The 14,104-nt window shown below is 47.1% G+C and overlaps 1 protein-coding gene across 1 annotated transcript in view; it reads right to left on the reverse strand.

Moving 5' to 3' along the window:
• LOC137332192 (serine/threonine-protein phosphatase 2A 55 kDa regulatory subunit B beta isoform) overlaps positions 1 to 14,104 on the reverse strand; it is a 273,962-nt gene that overhangs the window by 39,419 nt on the left and 220,439 nt on the right. The window contains exons 5-6 of the mRNA XM_067995888.1: positions 6,121 to 6,298; positions 1,524 to 1,688 (exon numbers count right to left, since the gene is read on the reverse strand). Coding sequence (XP_067851989.1) covers positions 1,524 to 1,688; positions 6,121 to 6,298 — 343 coding nt within the window. The remainder of the gene's footprint in view (positions 1 to 1,523; positions 1,689 to 6,120; positions 6,299 to 14,104) is intronic.

Genomic DNA, 14,104 nt, shown 5'->3' on the forward strand with positions numbered 1-14,104 from the left:
AGAGTAGAAACTTTCCACTGACAGGCGGGTCAGTAACCAGAGGACACAGATTTAAGGTAATTGGCAAAACAGGCAATGACCATCTCCAACAAGAGAGAGTCTAACCACTTCCCCTTGATATTCAATGGCATTACCATTGCCGAATCCCCCACCATCAACATCCTGGGGGGGTCACCATTCGCCAGAAACTTAACTGGACCAGCCACATAAATACTGTGGCTACAAGAGCAGGTCAGAGGCTGGGTATTCTGCGGCGAGTGGCTCACATCTTGACTCCCCAAAGCCTTTCCACCATCTACAAGGCACAAGTCAGGAGTGTGATGGAATACTCTCCACTTGCCTGGATGTGTGCAGCTCCAACAACACTCAAGAAGCTCGACACCATCCAGGACAAAGCAGCCCACTTGATTCGCACCCCATCCACCACCCTAAACATTCACTCCCTTCACCACTGGCGCACCGTGGCTGCAGTGTGTACCATCCACAGGATGCACTGCAGCAACTCGCCAAGGCTTCTTCGACAGCACCTCCCAAACCCGCGACCTCTACCACCTAGAAGGACAAGGGCAGCAGGTACATGGGAACAACACCACCTGCACGTTCCCCTCCAAGACACACACCATCCCGACTTGGAAATATATCGCCGTTCTTTCATCGTCACTGGGTCAAAATCCTGGAACTCCCTTCCTAACAGCACTGTGGGAGAACCTTCACCATATGGACTGCAGCGGTTCAAGAAGGCGGCTCACCACCACCTTCTCAAGGGCAATTAGGGATGGGCAATAAATGCTGGCCTTGCCAGCGACACCCACATCCCATGAACAAATAAAAAAAGAGGTGAGATGAGGAGAATTTTTTTTACTCAGCATGTTGTTATGATTTGGAATGCACTGCCTGAAAGGGTGGTGGAAACAGATTCAATAATAACTTTCAAAAGGGAATTGGATAAATACTTGAAATGGAAAAATTTGCAGGGCTATAGGGAAAGATCAGGGGAGTGGGACTAAATGAATAGCTCTTTCAAAGAGCCGGCACAGGCATGATGGGCCGAATGGCCTCCTTCTGTGCGGTAAGAGTCTATGATCCTACGTGCCCCTGAGCCTGCATTCTTGGCCTGTCTGGCCGCAGGATGCGGAAGGAGCTGGGATACAGTGTTGTTCTCTCTCCTTTTCTTGCTCTCCGGCAACGAAAGGCAAGGGAATGCGATTCGGAGATAAGGTGATCCCAGATTCCACACGCTCTGCAAAAGGGTCCTGTTAAAATGCAACTAATTAATAGAGCTGTTGGCCCTATCGTTCATTCTCTCTCTTTTTGAGGCAGTGCCTGGCTTTCACTTGGTAGCTGCCCACAGGTGGCGTGATTGAAATCAAGAGCTCCCTTGCGTGGGGACATTGCAGATGTGCGCCCACCTCCCATTACCCAGTCCTCAGATCGGCCATCAAGGAAAGGCCTTGGCTGAGGTGGATGCCCCCGACCAATAGAGTTAGTGAGCGACACGGTGGCAGAGCGAGGCGGACACTTACGTTTGGAATGCTTGTCGCACAGCGCTGACGCCCGCATGTCGCACAGTCGAATCGTCCCTTTACTGCTGCTGTACACAAACATGTTACACTGGTGCGGGTGAAATTCTGCTGCCGTGATCACCTCTGTCAGCTCCTCCATGTTGGCAGGCTTTATATCTACAATATCTGAAAAACCACGATTCAAGGAAATAACCAGATTCAAACACAATGGCCACTATCCCAGCGCTTCCACATATCAATACATAACATTTCGACATTATGGATACACTCATTTTACCATCTGGATACACTCAAATGGCAATGTGATCAGGACATAGATTTAGAGTTAACGACCACCTTGTTCCATCACCTTGCTGTGTGCAAATTGTCTGCCACGTTTCCCAAACATTACAACAGTGACCACACTTCAAAAAGTACTTAATTGGTTGTAAAGTACTCTGGGATGTCCTGAGGTCTTGAAAGGCGCTATATAAATGCAAGTTCTTTCTTTGTTTACATGTCACTAATCATTTATTATTTCCAGATATGTACATGGCATCATCTGCAGCTCTGCTGGTGAAAACCTTCGTAAACAATTTTACAACACCAAGTTATAGTCCAACAAATTTATTTTAAATTCCACAAGCTTTCGGAGGCTTCCTCCTTCCTCAGGTGAACGGTGTTGGAGGAAGGAGGAAGCCTCCGAAAGCTTGTGGAATTTAAAATTAATTTGTTGGACTATAACTTGGTGTTGTAAAACTGTTTACAATTGTCAACCCCAGTCCATCACCGGCATCTCCACATCATGGTGAAAACCTTAACAAGGGAGGAAAGTCTAAGAAAAATCCTTTGGTCCAAAATACTCTTTCCCACATCATTTATATTAAAAATACTTCCTCACAAAAATGAGATTTGAAAAAAGTAACGTTTGATTTTTTTAATTTGGGCTGCTCTGGATTATCTCCCAGGCTAGTTCAAAAACGAAGGAAATATGTTCCGGGTTGGCTATGTGGTATGTTTGCCCAGAATCAGGATTGGCTCCCTGCTAGGCCTGAAGTACTTATCCCCATTGCAATCAAAGGAGCTGCTCTAGGATACATGGAGAGTAATGCCACCAGAGCAAGGCCTAGAAGCAAGGGCACCTCACCACACATGGAGAGTAGGGAAGTCTTACTACTATTGTACAGGACTTTGGTGAGACCTCACCTGGAGTACTGCGTACAGTTTTGGTCTTTTTATCTAAGGAAGGATATACTTGCCTTAGAGGTGGTGCAATGAAGGTTCACTAGATTAATTCCTGGGATGAGAGGGTTGTCCTGTGAAGAGAGGATGAGTAGAATGGGCCTATATTGTCTGGAGTTTAGAAGAATGAGAGGTGATCTCATTGAAGCGTATAAGATTATGAGGGGGCTTGACAGGGTAGATGCTGAGAGGCTGTTTCCCCTGGTTGGAGAGTCTAGAACTAGGGGGCTTGGTTGCAGGATAAGGCATCGTCCATTCAAGACTGAGATGAGGAGGAATTTCTTCGCGCAGAGGGTTGTGAATCTTTGGAATTCTCTACCCCAGAGGGCTGAGGATGCTGAGACATTGAGTATATTCATGGCTGAGATAGATAGATTTTTGTCTCTAGGGGAATCAAGGGATATGGGGATCGGGCGGGAAAGTGGAGTTGAGGTCGAAGATCAGCCATGATCTGACTGAATGGCGGAGCAGGCTCGAGGGGCCGTATGGCCTACCCATGCTCCTATTTCTTATGTTCTTATGAGAGTCTTCACTGAGATTAAAAACAGCAAGCCTTGGTGGTGTAATGCTGCATGAATCCCTGATTATGTTACCAGCTTTTTGCCAAGTCCAAAATCATACAGTGTGCAGGATAGGGGGTTTAATTCAACTGCATTAAAGTACATTAGTATGCAAGGTTTAAATGCCCAGGGTACTGAGGCCAATTGTAGAGTCTCACACCACTGAACCAGCATAGATCAGCTCACTCAGCACAGACCAGGGATTAAAGCTGGGCCCTTCCCGGTAGTAATGGTGCATTTAAATATAATGTTTGCACCACTTAAAAAGATTGTCGATCATCATGGGTACCATTTATATCCTTTCATTTCTCGTTTTGGGAGATTATTCCGCCCTTTGGTATCTTGCCCCATTGTCCATTCTTCATGCATCATCAACACAGTGCATGTTGAACACTCATTCTCAACTCATTGAGGTTTAGCGCGACCAGCTGCGATTATTTAAGTCACTTTTATATCTTGAAGGTTGTGCTCCCTGAGGAGACGCTTGAATGGAGACCTGCGAGGCCCAGGCCCTTGTCCTCATCTGTTTCTCCTTCCTTCTTGCTGCTCCTAAGCAACGCCCAGCGAGACTAATTGGCGAAAGGAGAGAGAGCCTGGCTTATTGGTAGCTGCAAAGAGCCATGAAAAGAAGGGGCTCTGATGCTGGACATCCTGCACTTTATATCTGAGGTAGGGTTGCCAACCCTCCAGGATTGCCCTGGAGTCTCCAGGAATTAAGACCAATCTCCAGAGCACTGCCGCGAGCAAACCAGGAGAAAAATCACAGGGGCATTTAAAAAATATTGATCCAAAATTTGCTCAGAGTGGCGAACCAACAGTGCTCGCCGCTCCATAGATTTATACTAACCCACTAACTTACTGCGGGCTCTTCCTCTAATAGGAGCCCAGCGTTAGCTCCAGCGAAGCTAGGACCATGGGAGAAGCGAGAGGATCGATCTCTCCCTTCGAACAATCAAACCGCAGCATTTATGAAAAGCTGTGAAATGGTTTCTGCAAGCTGGAACGTTAAACCCAGGAAGTGAAAGGTACAACACTAAAATCATTGTAAAAAGTTATAGACAGTGAAAAAAAGAGGGTAAGAAATAATCAAATTAAATAAAAAGAAGCAGAAGGGAAAAGTTAAAAAAAATGTAATTTAAAAACTTTTTTAATGACCAAAAACTATTAAAATAGGGAGTAATGAGATTTTTAAAAGTTAATTTTTAGTTATTTGGCTGTCATTAAGATTTACCGTGCTACTAAAACTTAGTTTACACCTGGTATTTTTAAGTGTACCTGTTTTGTGGCAATATTAATTGCTTTCCAGCTGGGCAGATGAGCAAGTTGGCACTGGTCCCTTGTTTCCACTGATTCCAGCTGGCGATATACCTTTAATTCGAAGCTGTCGGTGAACCAGGAGCAAGTTCCGGATTTCCGTCTTTCACTGCACGTGCTGAACGCCGGAACTTGCTCCTCGATTTCTGCTGAGCTCGCCGTTCCTTTATAAGCAATTTCTGGGCCATTATAATATATTTTTTAAAACTCTCATTTGAACACTTCTGTTTGTTAGTTATACCAGAAAAAAAAGCTGTTTGACTGACAGTCAAGAATCACCCAATCGGGCAATGAAGAGTTTATTCGCTTTCCGATTGGCCGTGGGAAGTCGGTGCACAGCAAGGATGGACTCATTGGGCGACCGATAACGGGAGTGTGGGGGCGGGGCAGCCGGAGGCAGGAGGTCATGTGATGGTACCTCCAGGAATACGTCCAACCAGAGCTGGCAAGCCTAATCAGGGAGTACGAGTCAATGGCAGGAGGGCTGTGCCTCTGCTAAACTGATGCTCCTTCAAAAGGAGTAAAAGCAGCTCTAACCAGAACTGAAGGGGTTACTTTCCCTGCCAGGATTTCTCTTCCTCGTAAACAGGTACAACCCCGAGGCAAATAAAAAAGGCAGTCAAGGTAACAGAGGTGCAAGTGGAGCCTTGGGGCAAATCCATTCCCAGGCTCGATCAGGCCGCAGCTCTGAGTACTACAAGACCCTGTAAATCCACTTACTATTGATCAGGATTTTAATTACTCCTCTCACTGGCACTGGACACAAAGGGGCTGGTGTCAGATGGAACGAGACCTGTTACCAGTGAATCAGCATCAATAATTACCCTCATCAATCAGGGGCTGTCACTGACACGTGTGAGTCCCCTCACACAATACCAGCTCAAGACGGGGTGAAGCCCATTAAATCTCACAGCTCAAGTGCCACGATTGATATGGGGGAGGGTAGAGAGTGGCATATTAAAACCGGTTTCATATACTGTACTGAGAAAGTATGTTGAAAAATAAGTTCAATTAACCCTGGGCTACTTTCACTGACAGGACAAGGTATTTCCCTTCAAAAGCTAAGGATTTGTAAAGAAAAGTCGCCGTCTTCCACTCGCCCAATTTTCTCCCTGATTGGAAAGTTTGTGTGTGACCTGAGTCAGCCTGGGCTCTGATGCTCCCCGTGGTTGAATAGGTTGCCAATACTCACAGTCCAGGCTCACACATGAAGAAAGGCTGCTTGGCTGAGGTATCGAAGCACATGCCGAGCGGACCTGTGAAGCTATTTGCCAGTGACAGTAGGGACCTTTGGGCGAGAAGGGGAGAAAAAGGGGAAGCAAATTGGACTTTTCATTGAAGCTATTGGTAAGAAAACAGGCCCCTAATTTGCTTCGTCTCTGGCCCCAAGCAAATTCAGGATCCTATCAGAATGTGCCATCCACCATTATTCCACTGATCTCAGTCACGGTAACATGAAAAGATTGGTTATGAAGTGAAAGGTTTTTCCAGTTGAAGGATACTGAAACTTCGGTTGGTGATCTCTAGGTGCCAAAGGTTTATCCTCAAGTCATCGGCTGACATGTATGTCTCGTAGTCGCTATTTACTGATATGGAGTTGATGTGATACGTGTGAGCATTGGCAAACACTCTTCTAGGGCTGGCCTCCACCATCAGGTCCATGGGCCTCAGCACTGGCACCTGGGGATAAGAACACACGACAGTCTGAGAAACAAAGTGCAGAGTTTGACAGTACATCGGACCTACCAACTCCCCTGCATCGTGCTTCCACCACCCTCTTGTCTGAGGGCCATGATCTCCCCAGCTAGTTTTTACATAGAGCGTACAGCACAGGAACAGGCCATTCGGCCCAACTGGTCCATGCCGGTGTTCATCAAGCCTCCTCCCACCCTTTTTCATCTAACCCAATCAGTATATCCTTATATTCCTTTCTCCCTCATGTGTTTATCGAGCTTCCCCTTAAATGCATCAATGCTCGTCGCCTCAACTACTCCTTGCGGAAGAGAGTTCCACATTCTAACCAGTTTGACTGTGCCAGTCTAAGTTTCTCTCACTGGAGATGGAGGTAGGACTACCTCAGCAACCGTAGTGGTAGGGAAAGAAAGAGAAGAGGCAAAATACAGAAAGTTGAAGAGAAAGACAGGGAAAGAAAATGAGAGAGGAAAGAATGTATTAATGTCTCTACAAGCCATGTGGCAGAAGCCACTTTTAGGTGTGGGTCGATGCCTCATGTATAGGATCAGCACCAAAGTGTCATAACGTTGCCCAGTGTTGACTGTCTGGCAGTACATGGGGAAGGACTGGGGGGGGACAGCCATGGCAAGGAATGACTTTTCTAATTGGTGATGATTCATGTAGTTTGGGAGGTGGAGGAGTGCACAGTAGCACAAACGTGTAATGCCCATCACCACCAGCAGTGGAGGTGATCGGCAGGGACAAACTGGAAAATTCCAACATGCCCTTTCAAAAAAAATTATTACTCATTCCCAGGATGTAGGCAAGGCCGGTATTTATTGTTCAGCCCTCGTTGTCCTGATACAACTGGGTGGTTTGCTAGGCCACTTCAGAGGGCAGTTAGGAGTCAATCACAGCGGTGTGGGACTGGAGTCACATATTGGCCAGACTCCGGATAAGGACGGCAGGTTTCCTTCCCTAAAGGACATTTGTGAACCAATTGGGTTTTTACGACAATCCGACAGCTTCATGGTCACTTTTACTGATACCAGATTTGTTTTTGGAACTGATTTCAAATTCTCAAAATCCTGTGGTGGGATTTGAACTCACGTTCTACTGGATGATTAGTCCAGGCCTCTGGATTACTAGTGCCAGTAACATAACCACTACATTATCGTACTAAACAAAGTCACCCAGGGGAACTAAAAAGGGCAGGTAAATAACACATGGTGGAATGGATCACCTGCCCATTATAGAAACTGCCCAATTTTCAGCCCGCAGACTTCGACAGGATGCCAATCAGGCGGGTTTTATAACGGGCGGGGGATCTGGTCTGCCAGATTCCCGTTCAGGCTGCGAAGGTGCAAAACAGCGGCATTGTCCTTCAGTAAGAAATTCCTTTTCAATAAAAATAACACAAAGACTTCGCAGTTCAGTTGATTAAATTCGTTGCCTCATTGCGGGATTGAGCCATAGAGGTGAGAAAGATCCCAGGGTTTCATGTTTGGCTTGTGCTGAGTTAGCTGGGGTGTTGGGGTGGGGGGGCGGCGGGAGGGAGTTACAATTGGTCTCTGGGCTGGAGCGGGAGAAAAACAAAAAGTCCGCCAGGGCTACCTGCTCCTGATCATTCTCCAGTGATCCCTGCTGGTAAGCGCAGGCATGTGTGGCTCTTGGATTACGGCAGGTTTGGGCTCACCTATTGTGACCCACACTGTTGAATCTGGCCAACACTCGAGCTCTAGACCCACACATGGACAACGGTCACAGGGGTGAGGGACCATGCGGGATGGCCGGTGGGCGTGGAGCCCAGCATGAGCCAGGACTTTCAGGAGCAGAGAGGAGGGGAGAAAATTAGAGGTGTTGGAGAAGGGCAGGGAATGAGGGCGATTTTGTTGTCGTGACGTATTTACTGCAGGAGATGTTTCTAAATGTTCAGCGTTCATTTAATTTTAAACAATTCCCCCCAAGAAAACAGGAAAGGATGATTAAATTACTGGATAAGAGTTACTGTAACTTAAATATTCCCAGATTTGAAAGACCTTAACAAACAAGCTGGGGTTTTCACCTTTAACTCAAAACAGTTCCATTATGAAAGCACATGGCCTATTTCACTAGGCCTTTCCTAATGATAGAGAGCATGGGATCTTCCTTTTACCTTCCGGAGCAGTCCCTTAAGTCGTTTTGCGTGTGCACGTGAGCGAATGTATGTGTATGAGTGTGTGTGTCTGCAACTGAGGAGGGGTGTGTGTGTGTATGTGTGTGTGTGTACGAGTGTGTGTGCGCGAGTGTGTGCGTGCAAGTATGAGTGTGTGTATGCGAGTACGAGTGTGTGTGGATGAGTATGAGGGCGAGTGTGTAGGCGAGTGTGTGTGTGTGTGTGCATGTGAGTATGAGTGTGTGTATGGGCGAATGTGTCTGTGTGTGTGGGCGAGTTTGTCTGTGTGTGTGGGCAAGTTTGTCTGTGTGTGTGGGCCAGTTTGTGTGTGTGTGTGGGCGAGTTTGTGTGTGTGTGTGGGCAAGTTTGTCTGTGTGTGTGGGCGAGTTTGTGTGTGTGTGTGGGCGAGTTTGTGTGTGTGTGGGGGGGGCAAGTGTGTGTGTGTGTGTGTGGGCAAGTTTGTCTGTGTGTGTGGGCGAGTTTGTATGTGTGTGTGGGCGAGTTTGTGTGTGTGTGTGGGCGAGTTTGTGTGTGTGTGGGGGGGGCAAGTGTGTGTGTGTGTGTGTGTGGGGGCAAGTGTGTGTGTGTGTGTGTGTGGGCGAGTTTGTGTGTGTGTGTGTGTGTGTGTGTGGGCGAGTTTGTGTGTGTGTGTGTGTGTGTGTGTGTGTGTGTGTGGGCGAGTTTGTGTGTGTGTGTGTGGGCGAGTTTGTGTGTGTGTGTGTGGGCGAGTTTGTGTGTGTGTGTGTGTGTGTGTGTGGGCGAGTTTGTGTGTGTGTGTGTGGGCGAGTTTGTGTGTGTGGGCGAGTTTGTGTGTGTGTGTGGGCGAGTTTGTGTGTGTGTGTGTGTGGGCGAGTTTGTGTGTGTGTGTGTGTGTGGGCGAGTTTGTGTGTGTGTGTGTGGGCGAGTTTGTGTGTGTGTGTGTGTGTGTGGGCGAGTTTGTGTGTGTGTGTGTGTGGGCGAGTTTGTGTGTGTGTGTGTGTGTGTGGGCGAGTTTGTGTGTGTGTGGGCGAGTTTGTGTGTGTGTGTGTGTGGGCGAGTTTGTGTGTGTGTGTGTGCGTAAGTGAGTGAGGGAGTGTACACACACCTGTCTCAGAGAGTTCAGCCACTGATGCTGGGTAGCTGATGGCACACCAAGGGTGGAGTGACAGGAGAACACTGAACCTGCCAGCCGCTGCCTGAGCCGTGGCTGTGAAAGGCACACTGGCTAATGCGGCCTGACAAAAATCAATGATGCATCACTTGGCGTGGTTGCATATTGCCGAGCATCGGGGGAAACAGATTGACATGTTTACTCTGAGGTGAGGCAAACCCAAATGTCAATCATTCAGTCACCTCTGTAGGGTAAGGGCATCAAAACCTTGCCCTCGGAATCTACTGGCAAGACTGAGACAGTTCTTACTAAATTATTGAATAAAACCCAGTGACCCAGCTCTAATTAGTCATGCACCTTCAAAGGTCTCCTAGCACAATGAATCAAGCACTGATCTGTTTAACATGGCTGTCAGACAGTGCACACGGCAGAGCAAGATAAATTACCTTTAACAAATAACCTATGCTTTTGTTGCTTTACCTGGTTATATCGCACTGCTCCCACATCTGGGAAGGGACTACTGGCACACCATGAGAAAAAAAGCTTGTTGCCTGATTGATAATTCCTCCTTTACCTTTAGTGTCAAATCTTACTCTACCTCACAACCTTTCTGGTCTCTAACACCTCCCTGGCTGACTCGGGGATCAATCCTGAGATCCACCTGCTCTGTGTGGCTCTGATAAACCTGCTGACCATTTGGGGGAATTCCTAGAATTCCTTTCTTTAATGAAGGTATAATGTACCGATTGTGGTGCTGCTTTGGACGAGATGTTAAACCGTGGCGCTGGCTTAACATGCCTGCAGGTGGACGTCAACAATCCCACCGCACTGATCGAACGAGGGCAGGGAGTACTCCTGGTGCCTTGGCCAACATTTCTCCCTCAACCAACACCACTGATACAAAATATTCATCGATGCTGGTGCAGATGGTGGGTGTGTTTGCCTATATAACAAGCCCTAACATCATTCATCGTGTGAAAAGCTTTATGATCCTTTGATGTGATGGAGCTGGTTGACTGGCCATTTGTTCATTTGCTGTTTGTGGGATCTTGCTGTGCACCGATTGGCTGCTGTGCTTCCCTACATTACAACATTGACTGAGGCCCCGTTTGCCCTCTCAGGTGGACGTAAAAAATCCCAAGGCACTATTTTGAAGAGCAGGGGAGTTTTACTCGGTGTCCTGGCCAATATTTATCCCTCGACCAACATCACCAAAAACAGATTATCTGACCACTATCTAATTGTGGTTTGTGGGATCTTGCTGCATGCATATTGGCTGCCATATTTCCTTACATTACAACAGCGACCGCAGTTCAAAAGTATGAAGTGCTTTCGGACGTGCTGAGGTAGCGAAAGGCACTATATAAATGCAATTCTTTCTTTGTTAAACCTTTACTGTATTCGGGGGTTCTGCAGGTGACACCTCTCTGTCTGAACACGGTGATTGCCTTGGCAACGGGCAGTTGCAGGGGCAGTCTGTAAACACCATGTATTGTTCTATATGTATAAATGCGTAGGCTTCAAGGAGCTCCTGAAACATTTACCTGAGGAAGGAGGAAGTCTCCGAAAGCTTGTGAATTTAAAATAAAATTGCTGGACTATAACTTGGTGTTGTAAAATTGTTTACAATTGTTAAACCTTTACTGAGTAGAGAATATCACACAATTTGCTGATATGTATCTGAGCTGAGGTCATTGTTCACAGGCCTTTCTGCATATTTGCTCATAGACTTTTCAACTAAGATAAACCATTTTGTGGCTGTTTAACTGCAGAAGTACTTTCAGTGTACAAGTACTGATCTCCCGGTCCAATGCTCTCATTCATCAGTCTGGAAGTCCATAAGCCAATGTGGCGTAGTAAATCCACAAATTCATGGCCTAATTCTTTCTTCCTGACGATGTCTGTGCCTCCTTTAGAATCACGTCCGGTCTGAGGATCTGCTACAACTTGTACACAATCATTTCCAGCAGGACGTCATGCTTTTCTGTTATCTTCAGACGGCCCACTCCCCTTTACTTGTAATGAGGTTTATGTTATCAGGCTGTGAGATTTGTGACCTGCTTTTTCCACTGAAGGCACGTGAATTCACCGGACCCCAGTTTTAATTGGGGGCGAGCGTGGGACATCATTGTAAACGTTGAGTCCTGGGACATTTTAACTCCCAACTACCGATCCATCCCTTGCAAAGCTCTTCCTACCCAGTTTTTAACATCTCTGTGTGGGCATTTTCTGGGTACTGTCAAAAGCTAAACGCAACTTTAAGGAGTACGGGAACATAATGTGCTATTTTTAAATAAATGCTGTTTCTTTTCATGGTTAATTATTAGTCAGGAGGCAAAAAAACAATCCACTCCCCACACCCCACAATGGTTCCGGGACAGGATCCAACGAGTAACTGAGTATACAGGTCAGGAGGGCCTCTGGCCCAATCTCTAGCCTGTCCTGAGTTAGTCGATCTCAGTGGCAGCGGGTGTTACAATTGGCCTCAGTGCACCTGGCTTAGGGAGGGGAAGATCAGCCACAATTCCTACATCTGACCCCTGCTGGAAGTACACGCACATGACCTTGGGAAAGGGCAGGACTGTGATGCCCCCGTGGTCGAATGGCCTTCTGACACTCACTATCAAAGCTCGCAGATGGATGGGAGAGGCACTGAAATGGGACTTATCCCAGTGGAATGGCAGCACACCGAGGTGTCAGGAGGGAAAACAATCACCATCTTTGGGAAGCTCATTGGGCCCAAGTTGGAGTGGTTCCATCTACCAAGACAGGTAAGGAAGAGAGAGAGTGGTCACTGTTGTAATGCAGGGAAACATGGCAGCCAATTGGCGCACAGCAAGTTCCCGCAAACGGCAATGAAATAAATGGCCAGATCGTCTGTTTTAGTTATTGGTTGAGGGATAAACATTGGCCAGGGGACCAGGGAGAGCTTCCCTGCTCTTCTTCAAGAGAGCGTCCACTAAGCCACAGCTGACACAGGTTTGATTCCCGCTCGGTGCGGAGTTAGCTAATCTTGGGCAATGCAACAGTTGTAGTGCTACAAAAGGCCTCAGAACCATAGGATTAGGGAGGTGAAAAGTCTCCCATGGTTCTCACTCTTGATCACTATTCAATAACACCTCCTGCTGAAAAGTGAGCGTGTACATTTAATGAGGACAGGATCAGGCTTGACTGTGACGTTCCCTCCCCCCCTCTCCCACCCCGTGGTCCAATAGCTGGCAATATTCACTGCCTAGCTTCGCGCATGAAGAATGGCCACTTGTGTGAGGTACCAGGGGGGGGGGTCCGCTGCCGCCTGTGGAGCTGCCCCACGGGACCAGTCATTGCTTCCAGGAGAGGAGGTGGATTGGACAAGGAGATAAAAATTACATGTTCTAGATAGGCCGGCAAGCCCAGAGACAGCCCGGATCCCAGCGGCAGACAGATGACATATTCTGACAGTTTAATGCCACCAATTTTAATTCCAGCTCTGACCGGCGTAGCACACTAGCGATGCAAAGCACTTACTTACGCACTTCAGTACCACACAGGGGAAAACAACAAAGGACTAATTGGAGTGGAAAATGTTTGAACAGACAGAAGGGATGAAAGGCGGGCTTGAGGGTCTATAAAAGAGTATCAGCAGCATACCAGAAGGTTAATCCGATTTCATACATCGTGATTTTTTTTTTGTCGTCGTCGAGATTTTTCAATTTCCTGCCACTCCCAATTTAATTCTGGGTTTGAGTTGGAGGAATTTTGTCGCAGATTTATTTTTTGCGGGTGGGGGTTGGGGAATGACTCTTATCCTTTTAGGCTGAGTCGTAAAAGAAACGAAGACTTAGCCGACAGGTCAAAGTGATTCACTGCTGAGTCGACAGCACACCCATTACCTCATTGAGAGGGGTGGGAGGGAGGGGGGGGGAGGGGAATGTCACATTAGCATAGGTAGCGAATGACAGTTACCAGGGTCACAAGGTCTTTTATTCTTCAAAGGCGAGTAGGCCTTGTTAGTTGAGTTTAAGTAGGAGGGCTTGCACAGCACAATCTACTGTTAAAAAACGCTCCATCAATTGCTGTCAAGGAGAGCCTAGCATCTCAGTTGATGAAATGCAGCAGAATATATGCAATGTTAACGTTTTGTTTGACTGAACTGTTGCTCATCTGGAGCTTTCTGCTCTGTTCAGCCCCATTGCTTTTGCAGCTGAATAGCGACCGTGATAAGAATATAAGAAATAGGAGCAGGAGTAGGCCATCCGGCCCCTCGAGCCTGCTCCGCCATTCAATAAGATCATGGCTGATCTTCTACCTCAACTCCACTTTCCTGCACTATCCCCATATCCCTTGATGTCTTTAATATCTAGAAATCTATCGATCTCTGTTTTGAATGTACTCAGTGACTGAGCCTCCGCAGCCCCCTGGGATAGAGAATTCCAAAGATTCACCACCCTCTGAGTGAAGACATTTCTCCTCATCTCAGTCCTAAATGGCCAAGCCTGTATTCTGAGACTCTGACCCTTGGTTCTAAATTCCCCAGCTAGGGGAAACATCCTTCCTGCATCTATCCTGTTGAGCCCCGTAAGGATTT

The sequence above is a fragment of the Heptranchias perlo genome, chromosome 14, assembly GCF_035084215.1.
Source record: "Heptranchias perlo isolate sHepPer1 chromosome 14, sHepPer1.hap1, whole genome shotgun sequence".
NCBI classification, from domain to species: Eukaryota; Metazoa; Chordata; class Chondrichthyes; order Hexanchiformes; family Hexanchidae; genus Heptranchias; species Heptranchias perlo.